Source organism: Dipodomys ordii, unplaced genomic scaffold, assembly GCF_000151885.1.
Source record: "Dipodomys ordii isolate 6190 unplaced genomic scaffold, Dord_2.0 Scaffold7, whole genome shotgun sequence".
Lineage (NCBI taxonomy): Eukaryota > Metazoa > Chordata > Mammalia > Rodentia > Heteromyidae > Dipodomys > Dipodomys ordii.
The window spans coordinates 23,100,210-23,111,647 of NW_012267223.1; the positions used below are offsets into that span (position 1 = coordinate 23,100,210).

General features: G+C 47.2%; 1 protein-coding gene across 1 annotated transcript in view; it reads right to left on the reverse strand.

Moving 5' to 3' along the window:
* Positions 1-2,435: 2,435 nt before the first annotated feature.
* Positions 2,436-11,438, reverse strand: part of Stat5b (signal transducer and activator of transcription 5B) — a 29,806-nt gene continuing 20,803 nt past the window's right edge. Inside the window, exons 13-15 of the mRNA XM_013037418.1 lie at positions 5,978-6,044; positions 5,591-5,695; positions 2,436-5,162 (exon numbers count right to left, since the gene is read on the reverse strand). Of these exons, the coding sequence (XP_012892872.1) occupies positions 5,036-5,162; positions 5,591-5,695; positions 5,978-6,044 (299 nt within the window). The 3' untranslated portion in view covers positions 2,436-5,035. The remainder of the gene's footprint in view (positions 5,163-5,590; positions 5,696-5,977; positions 6,045-11,438) is intronic.

An 11,438-nucleotide genomic window follows, 5' to 3' on the forward strand; every position in this document is an offset into this window, starting at 1 on the left:
CTGTCCCTCAGCTCTTCAGCTCAAGGCTAGTGCTCTACCACTTGAGCCACAGCACCACTTCTGGCTTTTTTCTTTTTGCTTCTGTGGTGCTGAGGGATCGAACCCAGGGCCTCATGCATGCAAGGCAAGTGCTCTACCACTGAGCCACCTTCCCAGCCCCTATTTTTACTAACTTTTAAAGATAGGATCTTGCTAACATTGCCTAGACTGGCCTCAAACTCACCATCCTCCTGTACCTGCCTACTGGGTAGCTGGGATTACATGCTTGCATTACCATACCTGGCTACAGTAGTGTTTCCTTCCTTTCTTCCTTCTTCCCTCCCTCCCTCCCTTCCTTTTTGTGCTGGTCCTAGGGCTTAAACTAAGGGCCTAGGCATTATCCCTGAGCTTTTTTGCCCAAGGCTATAGCACTCTACCACTTGAACCTCAGATCCATTTTCAGTTTTTTTGGTAGTTAATAGACAATGTCTCCCGGATTTTCTCCAACCTGAGCTGGCTTTGAATCTCAATCCTCAGATCTCAGCATCCTGAGTAGCTAGGATTATAGGCTTAAGCCAGCAGCACCCTAGAGTTTCTTAAAATGAAGATGTGGTTAACTCTAACTTTCTGAAACTATTTCATCACTTACCATGCTGCTCAGGTGCAATGTAACCAGGCTTGGCATGTGAGGCCCTTGAGGGGGTGTCTCCTCCAAGTGTGGACCGACAACCCCAGGGAATGCAGAAGTGTATTCTCAGCTTCCATGCAGTTCTAGTGACTCAAGACACTCAAACAAGGGGTGAGGGCAGCCCAACGCCCTGACCTATACCAAGGTTCCCAGGAGATTCCAAAGCACCCAGAAGTTTCAGAATGTCTCAGAAAATGCCTATCTAGTCCTGGAATGCTTTCCTAGTCTGTAGGTATGATCGAGTCTTCTGCACGAATGACTTTTTTTTCTTTTGTTTTTGGTGCCTGTACTGGGGCTTGAACTCAGGGCTTCAAGCTCTCAGCTCTGTTAATAATAATAATAATAAAGCCTTTTTGTGTGTGGTCTCATGGACTTTTCTTTTTTTTTTTTTTTTGGGTCCAGTCGTGGGGCCTGAACTCTGGGCCTGGGCACTGTCCCTCAGCTCTTCAGCTCAAGGCTAGTGCTCTACCACTTGAGCCACAGCACCACTTCCGGCTTTTTTCTTTTTGCTGATGTGGTGCTGAGGAATTGAACCCAGGGCCTCATGCATGCAAGGCAAGCACTCTACCACTGAGCCACCTTCCCAGCCCTCTCATGGACTTTTCTACCCTAACTGGCTTTGAATCTCTGAAGCTCTATCTTTGGATCTCAATCTCCAGAGTAGCCAGGATTACAGGTGTGAGCTTCCAGTGCCTAGCCTGAGTGACCTTTCTCCCCGCCCCCCCTTTGGTGCTTATCTTGGGGCTTGAACTCAGTGCCTAGGCAGTCCCTAAGCTTTTTGGCTCAAGGCTGGTACTCTATTACTTGAGCCACAACTCTACTTCTTGCTGTTTTGGTGGCTAACTGGAGTTAAGTCTCATAGATTTTCCTGGCTAGGCTGGCTTTGAATGGAGATTCTCAGATTAGGATTTTAGGTATGTGGATGCCTTTCTTAACTTCTACTTGTAAGAGTCACCTCAGCTTCTTAGGGCCTGCCTCCATGTTCTTTTCCTTTTTTTTTTTTTGCCGGTCCTGAAGCTTGAATTCAGAGCCTGGGCACTGTCCTTGAGCCTCTCTGTGCTCAAGGTTAGCACTCTACCACTTGAGCCACAGTGCCACTTCCAGCCTTTTCTGTTTATGTGGTACTGAGGAATTGGGGCTTCATGCATGCTAGCCAAGCCCTCTACTACTAAGCCACATTCCCAGGCCCTTTATGTTCTTTTGTATTAGTAAGGAGCTTTGTCACTGCATGAACCAACTTCCTATTATCACACAGTAAGGGTCTCACAGGAGAGGTATCTGGATGTACTATATCTGACAAACAGGAAGTGGAAGGAGGTTTAGAGTTGGCCATCATTCTAATTTCCCAAAGATTACTTGGGCAGGCAGGTAAGAGACACTGCTATTTGCCAACAAAGCTAGTGGTTCACCCTTTAAGCAGCTGGCACCCAACTAGTTCCCTTTTTCTTTTCTTTCTTCTTTTTTTTTTTTTGTAGGTCATGGGGCTTGAACTTTGGGCCTGGGCGCTGTCCCTCAGCTCTTCAGCTCAAGGCGAGCGCTCTACCACCTGAGCCACAGCACCACTTCCAGTTTTCTGGTTTACTGGAGATAGGAGTCTCAGGGACTTTCCTGCCTGGGCTGGCTTTGAACCACAATCCTCAGATCTCAGCCTCCTGAGTAGTAGTTCCTTTTTTCAAGGTCACAGTCTTGACTGAACACTTGTGCTTCTTAAAGCCACACTCTTCCCTTGACACGTGACGGACGGAAAGAAAGACCAGACTCGATAGTGTTCCTTCAGAGGAAGCCTTTATTGTAACATAAAATACACAATTCTGACTGCCCCAAATTGTACACAATATTTTTTTGGTAGCTATTTACTAATCTGCCTCGACACTAAAATATGTATCTGAAATAATTTCACAAAGTTTGAAAAAAAGAAAATTATAAAAACTATACTTCCATTGTAAGTGCTATCCAGTTTGGTGTCTCCTGCACTCCCTGCCCCCTAAACAAAGCCCTGCATATACCACCTGGAGCTGTGTGTGGCTAGGAGCTGAGGGCAGGTGGGCAAGAAGGGAGGGGAGGGGAGGCAGGGGGTGGGGGTGGAGATGGGCCTAGCTCCTTCTTGTGGTTGGAGGAGCAGGGCAAGAGAGAAAAGAGAGAACAGAAAGCAGATTAGAGAGCTAGAGAGCCTTCCAGTCCCACACCTCCATCTTTAGGCACAGCTTCAGGAGAAAACTGATGGCAGCTCAGGCAACTGTGTGGAAAGCCAAGCTCTTTGGTACCCTTCCTTCCTAACCTCGTGACAGCGAGCTCCAAGTAGTGAGCTCCAAGTAGCCTGCAACTGCCAGGCTGCTCTGCCTCTCTGGTGGGCCCTGGATCTGTGTCCATCAGCAATGTGAAAGGGTGTCCATCCACAGGTCCTTTGCTAGGGTAGCCTGGGACAAAGAGGCAGGTGCTGGCAAAGGATCTCTGAGTGTCAGGAGGGAAAGGGCTCTTTAAGCCTGGGCTCCCCTCAGCTGTCAGGCTTTCTGTTTCTACTTTCCACCTTCACAGTGGGAATTTGGATCAAATCTTCAGGGGAGGGGAGGAGCTAGGCCTCCTCCATCCACACTGGTATCCATGGAGGGGGTTGCTGTGTTCCTGAGGCAGACAGTCTACTGCTGGGCATAGAAAAATAAATCAGTATATGAAACCAAGCCAAGGCAAACAGCAGCTTTTAAAAAGTCATCTTCCAATAAATAATTTACTACAGAGGAGTATTTCTTTTAACAGCATTGATAAATTCAGAAGTTTTTTTTTTTGTAAAAAAAATATGTTTATTTACTCACATGTATAAAAATAAGGTTTAGGGCCATCCTTTCCTGGGTGTGGTCCTGCCCTAACTCTGGAAGGGCTGAGAGGGGCTTCGTGGGCCTTAAGCATAAGCTTTCTGCTCTCCCCCATCCAGCCTGCCTGCTGCAGCCCCTCCTTTCTTCTGGTGAAATGCTGCACAGGAAATGGTGGAACAAAATCATGTCAAGGCTTTTTTTGTTTCTCTGGCTTACCCAACTTCCCAGCAAACCTGATGACTGCATTTCTCCATTCACATACTCCCAACACAGCGCTGGGTGATGCATGCCTGCTGAACCAGCGGCTCAACGTGCAGGCCACAGGCCTGCCACCTCCTCCTCGGGACACAGAATGTGACAAGGAAGGGAAAAGAGGTGACCTGGATACAAACAGCTGAGGACCCAAAATGTAGGAAGAGAGAAATTCCATGTCAAATTCAGGTGCAAAGGGGAAAACAAAGGCAACCCAATTTAGGAACAAAACTACCACTCAACTTTTTTTAGAAAGCTATTGGCAATATAATAAGCCTTTAGAAAGCCCTGGATCGGGCCTCTGGGGCCCAGAGGAAGGATGGGCAGCACAGAAGGGCAGCTGCCTGAGCAACAAGGCTACACCCAGCACCTGAGAGCTGAACTGGCGTGCTTCCCTGGCTGAAAAACAGGGCATCACACTACATTCTTGTGATTCTCTGTCCTTCCCTCTACTTTGCCAAATGGGTCTGCACAGGTGTATACACATAACTGATTGTCAAGTAGAGAGAGAAAGAGAGAGAGAAAGAGAAAGGGAGGAGAAGGGGAGGAGTGGAGAGGGAGGGGAAGGGAAGAAGAGGAGGAAGGGAAGGAGAAGGGAAGGAGAGAATTTAGGATGGGTTACGTGATATACAAAAAGCTACCACCTATCCATCCAAAAACCCATGGCTTCTCTTGCCCCAAAGATCTTTAATGTTGTTTCTTTTCCTATCCCTTTGTGTGTGTGTACATGTGCGCACGCGTGCATGCGCGCGCGCACACACACACACACACACACACACACACACAAGGGCTGAGAAGAGAGGACGGGAGGACTAGCTCTGTCAAAAGGCCGTCATCCACATCTTAGAAGACAAGCAGAGACAATGGCAGTTTGTGCAGACCGCCTGGCAGAGTGACGAAGACTCCCCAGAGGTGCCTTTTCCTCCCTTTGTTCTTGTTTTACTTGCATAGCCTCATGTCAAAGTTCAGCCACTCTTAAGACACATGGCCAAATTCCAGGGTTCATAGAACTAATTGCCTTTGGCATGAGGCACAAACAAGCGCAACCTCTGTGTGAGGCCCTGGAGCTGTATCCAGACTCTGGGCAGCCAGGAGCGGAAACACCACAATGTGCAAGCTCACACGCACACTCACACTCACTCTTCACTGGTGCCACCATGCACAGAAACACTAAAGTCACAACTAGTATTAACACTTCACATTATGAGTATTGTTTCCAAAGAGAAGCGATTCATGGAATTAAAACATCCACAAGATAATTCCTCGGGCGAGGATGAAGAAGCTGAGGGTAGTAAGGCCAGGTGGGTCACGACTGGGCATGAGGGATCCACTGACTGTCCATGGGCCGGCCTAGGAGCTCCTCCACACGCCGGGCCACGTCCATGGTGTCTTCTAGGTCGAAGTCCCCATCGGTGTCAAGAACCGAGTCAGGACTTGGGAGGAAAAACAAGAGATGGAGGTCACCAGGAAGGCGGCCTGGGCTGCTTGTCCCCTCAGCCCTACACCCTTAAAGAAGGAGAAGCCTTTGCTGGCTGGCTCTACAGAGAGGCATAGATACCAACATCCACCTAGTTGCCCCAACACTAACTGACCAGACCTATCCGCTCTCAGTCCTTACACATAGCAAAACAAATCTCCAGTTAGAGGGGAGCAGATGCCATTTGTCTGAGCCCACTCAAAACTACAGTTTTCCTGGGTGAATCTCTCCTTCCCATAGCCCATAGCCCAGGCCTCTCCCTGAGTGATCTTAGGTTCCCCAGGACCTTTGGTTCCTTTTGCCCACCAACTCCCCCATCCTGGGGACCAGCTGCGGTCAGGCTCCCAGTGCCTCCCCACGGACCCCCACAAGAACACGACCTACTTCTGTGGGTACATGTTGTAATGAGTCTGGGGGCACACTGCTGGGGAGGGCGCCTGGTCCATGTACGTGGCGCCGGCCCCGGCATCTGCAGACGCGTTCACAAACCTGCAGAAGGGAACAGAATGAGGCCAGTGGCGCTGATGTGGGGTGTGGTGACGTCATTTGCAGCGTGTAGAAGGACAAGGTGCCCCACTGAGTCCTGGGGATCTGGTTCTAGTCATGGGGCCCTGGATGCTGATGAAATATGACTAAGCCTAGGGATCCAAAAGGGCTGATCAGGTTCACAGGGGCTCAGGGATGCTGGGCTCAGCAGGGGAGGGTGGCCATGTTGGATGTTGGGGACATAGAAGGAGGAGGAACAGGAGACTGGGAGTGGGTGATACTTACTCAGGAACCACTTGCTTGATCTGTGGCTTCACGTATCCATCAACTGCTTTAGCTGCCAAGGCAAGAACTGTGCTGAGAACCAACATTCTCAAATGGAATAAGATGCAATCTCTCTTAAGAATCACAAACTTTTCTCTGGAGAAGACACAGTCATCTAATTTTATCTTAGGACATGACAAACACTCATATTTTCATCTGTTTGGCAATCTTAAAGAGAAGTTGAAAACTTAGGTATCATGCAGACTGGCCAGGATGTTTTAAAAAAATTCTTCAAGTCATAGAAAATATATTCTTCTGCAACAACTTAAGTTAACTGTTAACTGCACACAGTCATAAAAAGAAAATATCAAGCCAGGTGCTGGTGGCTCACACCTATAATCCCAGCTAGCTACTCAGGAGGCTGAAATCTGAGGATTGCAGTTGGAAGCCAGGCTGGGCAGGAAAGTCTATGAAACTCTTATCTCCAATGAACTATTCAGGAAAAGCCAGAAGTGTCACTGTGGCTCAAGTGGTAGAGTGTTAGCCCTGAGCACAAATAGTCTCAGTGCCCAGGCCCTGAGTTCAAGCACCAGGACCAGCAAAAAAGAACAAAAATCTTTTTATTCTGTCTTGACATGTAGTCCAAGCTGGCCTCAAATTTGCACTCCTCCTGCCTAGCCTCCTAAATGCTAGCATTGTAAGAGTCATCATCACCATACCCAGCAGGGAGAAAAAAAAAACCTCTCATATCTTAAAAAGTAGCCGGGCGCTGGTGGCTCACGCCTGTAATCCTAGCTACTCAGGAGGCTGAGATCTGAGGATTGCGGTTCAAAGCCAGCCTGGGCAGGAGAGACTGTGAGACTCCTATCTCCAATAAACCACCAGAAAACCGAAAGTGGCGCTGTAGCTCAAATGGTAGAGCACTCGCCTTGAGCTGAAGAGCTGAGGGACAGAGCCCAGGCCCAGAGTTCAAGCCCCACAACGGACAAAAAAAAAAAAAAAAGTACACAGTCAAAGATGAAATAGAGGTTTTGTTCTCCAGATCCTGGGGCAGTATTAGGACTGGCAGAGGTTGCAAGAGGCCAATTTTCTAGTTTTAGAAGTAGACAAGGAACCACGACCCTCCTTACTGCTAGTGTTCTAGCAGAAACAGTATCGTGACCACACAGTAACTCCCAGCATTAGGGAGCAATGGATGTGACTTAATGATCCTTGATCAAGTAATTCTACTTCTGAGTATCTACTTCTTCAACTTAGCGAGTGTGTCTCTTTTTCCTGTACCTGCCTGCTTTTCCCTGCCCTGTCACTTCTTTTTTTTGTTGTTGTTGGCCGTGGGGCTTGAACTCTGGGCCTGGGCGCTGTCCCTCAGCTCTTCAGCTCAAGGCGAGCTCTCTACCACTTGACCTACAGCGCCACTTCCGGTTTTCTGGTGGTTTATTGGAGATAGGAGTCTCACGGTCTCTCCTGCCCGGGCTGGCTTTGAACTGAGATCCTCAGATCTCAGCCTCCTGAGTAGCTAGGATTACAGGCGTGAGCCACCAGCGCCGGGCTTGCCCTGTCACTTCTGTATGTGGAAGGCAATTTGATTGCTGACCAGAAACAGTTGTCGGTGCTGATGTTGGTTGAATGAAAAACCTGTGGATGCTGTCCCTGACTCTGTACAAATGCCATGGGGTAAGAATGGACAAGAGGTGGTCTACATGTGTCCTAGCCAGCTATAGTCACCCATTCTAGAGGCTTTTTGTTGTTGTTGGTGGTGGTTGTGGGGCCTGAACTCTGGGCCCGGGTACTGTCCCTCATCTATTCAGCTCAAGGCTAGCACTTTACCACTTGAGCCACAACACCACTTCTGGCCTTTTCTGCTTATGTGGTGCTGAGGAATCAAACCTCATGCAAGGCAAGCACTCTACCACTGAGCCACCTTCCCAGCCCCTCTAGAGGCTTCTTATGGAGATACAGTTAGGTGGGTGGTAAGAATTTAGAGTCAGCTATGAGTGAATGAAGTCTTGTCTCCCAAGCACAGAAGTGTGGGAACAATACAACCCGAACTACATTAGTACAGGGACTCATACAGTCAATAGAGCAGAGGTGTTAGCTAAACAGCCTAGCAAAGTGAAAGGTTATCCTAGCCTACAGCGTCTCAGGAGAGTTGTTAGCTAAACAGCCCAAAGTGTCTTGTCCTAGCCTACAGCTCTGTCAGCCCCTATCTTTCACAACAGCTCATGACAGCTGTACTTTATGCTCAACAGAGAATTTTATAGATTGGCAAACAGATTAAACACACACACACACACACACACACACACACACACACTAAACTAAAGAAAGGCTAGGCATCTGTGGTTCACACTTATAATCCTAGCTACTCAGGAGCCTGAGATATTAGGATTAAGATTTGAAGCCAGCCCAAGCAGGAAAATCTGTGAGAATTTTATCTCCGATTAAACCAAAAAAAGTCAGAAGTGGAGCTCAAGTGGAGAGCACTAGCCTTGAACACAAAAGTTCAGGGCAGTGTCTAGGCTCTGAGTTTAAGCCTTAGGACCACAAAAACCAAAGAAAGGCTGTAAGAAACTAAAGCTTCAAAATCTAGATTTGTATTAACAAAAAAAAGTTGCAAAGCTGGGCACATGCTAGTAATCCCAGCTACTCAGAAGGCAGAAGTAGGAGGTTCACAGGGTGTGGCTCACGTGGCAGAGCACTCTCCCAGAAAGTACAAAGCTGAATTAAGTCTCCAGTACAAAAGAAAAACATTTATAGAATGGGTTTCTATAGAAATTGCCTGTATTTGCACTTCAGAAATAACATAGAGAAAATATTTGTTATATACAACAAAGGATTAATATAGTGCCTATATTAAAAGAAGCTTCAAAAGAAAAACAAACAAGAAAGGTGAACATGCACTTCAGAGAAAAATAAAAATGGCCAATGATATGATATAAAAAAAATATAGGTTCTAGCTGGGCATTGGTGGTACCTAGCTACTCAGGAGGCTGAGATCTGAGAATCATGGTTCACAGCCAGCCTGTACAGGCAAGTTCCAGAAAAAAGGCTAGAAGCAGAGATATGGCTCATGTGGCACAGTGCCAGGCTTGAATGAAAAAGCCAAGCAAGAGTATTAGGCTCTAAGTTCAAGCCCCCCCCCCCCGCTGGCATTAATAAATATTAAAAAAATAATTAAAAACATGTATTATGTAATATGGTCTGGAATATACTGAAATCACATTCTAGTTTGGCTACTTTTCTAGCTATGTCATCTTGAGTAGATTTTACCTTTCTGTTCTCAGTTCCCTTATCTGTAAAATGAGGATACTACTTGTTTTTACTTCACACAGCTGTGCTGAGGATGAAATGAGATACTATAGGAGAAGTTTCTGGCACACAGCAAACATTTCACAGGATCAGCTGCTTTTATATATATATATATATATTCCCCCCCCCCCGCCCCCTTGGTTGTGGGGCCTGAGCTCTGGGCCTAGGTGCTATCCCTCAGCTCTTCAGCTCACGGTTAGTGCTCTACCACTTGAGCCACAGCACCACTTCCGCTTTTTCTGTTTATGTGGTGCTGAAGAATCATACCCAGGGTCTCATGCATGCAAGGTAAGCACTCTACCACTGAGCCACCTTCCTAGCTACTGCTATTATTATTTTGTTATTCCATTTATTATTATCATCATACAAAAAGATGTTTGAGGTTATCTAGAATCAAAGAAATGTAAGTAGGGCCCATAAGAAGCCATTTTTCTAGCAATCAGACCGGCAGGCATACATAATGTTTGCAGCTTGTGGCTGGTAGAATGGAGCAGCAGATGCCTGACAGATATCTACGGGAGTGAAAATGGTCTCTGCTTACTGAAGGGCAGTTCTGGAAGCTTAAACAATATCATCCTTTGACATCAATTCTGCTTTAGGAATTTATCTTCAGTTACAATTGGACAAAATACATGCACAAGATTACCTTTAACCATAACCCCCAAAAGCAAATAAATTAAATCATAAGTATCTTAATTAAACCAACACAGACTACAATGTGGAATTACTATACAATAGCATTCTGTACAATCATTGATATGTTGTTAGAAGACTGCATTATTGACTTATAATTTTTCTTAGGATTTATTTTTAAGTGGAGGGGAAAATTAGGATACAAGATTACATACGGGTTGACCCAAACCTTATATCCTGGCTTCTGTGGCTTCAGTCTTCTGGCCTCCACAGCCAGGGGGCCTGGCTTCAGCCTCCTGGCTTCTATGCTGAGGTGTCAGCCTCCTGGCTTCTACGCTGAAGTGTCAGCCTCCTGGCTTCTACGCTGAGGTGTCAGCCTCCTGGCTTCTACGCTGAGGTGTCAGCCTCCTGGCTTCTACGCTGAGGTGTCAGCCTCCTGGCCCCCATGAGCCTCTCCAGAGGCACTGAGCTCATGTCCCCTCAGGACTGCACTTGTCGCTAAGCCGTGCATGTGTTCTCTCTAGCTTCCACACTTTGTTCCATCGATTCAAATGTCACTTCTTCAGAAACCTCCCTGGACCACTAAGAGAATGACCTCCTCCCCCCAACCTTCCCATCCCCTCAGCCCTGTCACTTCTTTATCCCTACAGAATGCCACCTACAGAGTTGTTGGAAGATTTATCACCAACCTGCCTACAGATGACATATAGTCATGTGATGCCTATACTCTTCCTCTCCCTTCCTCCTTACCTCCCCCCTTCTCTCCTTTTCCCTCCCTCCCTGCCCCACTCCCCCTCTTGTAGAGGTCCTGAGGCTTGAGTGTGCTGTCTCTGAGCATTTTTGCTCAAGGCTACTACTCTACTACTTGAGTTACAGCTCCACTTCTGGCTTTTTGCGGGTTAACTGGAGATAAGATTCTCATGAATTTCCCTGCCTAACTGGCTTCAAACTGTGATCCTCAAATCTCAGGTTCCTAAGTAGCTAGGACTACAGGTGTGAGCCACTGGCACCTGGCTGCTCTCTCTCTTATGTCTTTATATGTCTCCTGAAAATGTATGGAATAGCCAGGCGCCGGTGGCTCATGCCTGTAATCCTAGCTACTCAGGAGGCTGAGATCTGAGGATCGTGGTTCAAAGCCAGCCCAGGCAGGAAAGTCCGTGAGACTCTTATCTCCAACAAACCCAGAAAACCGAAAGTGGCCCTGTGGCTCAGGCAGTAGATCGTTCACCTTGAGCTGAAGAACTCAGGGACAGCGCCCAAGCCCCACAACTGACCAAAAAAAAAAAAAAAAGAAAGAAAGAAAATGTATGGAAAGAGCTTCTAGACTCAGAAGACAATTCAAGCATCTCTGTCTTTTGCTGTTGTTTGTTGGAAGTACTGGGATCTGAACTCAGGGCCTTGTGCTTGCCAAGCAGATAGCTCTATTACCTGAGCCATGCCCCTCAATCCCATCTCTGTTTTGTTTGTTTTTGTATTTTTTGGGTCCGGTCCTGGGGCCTGAACTCTGGGCCTGGGCGCTGTCCCTCAGCTCTTCAGCTCA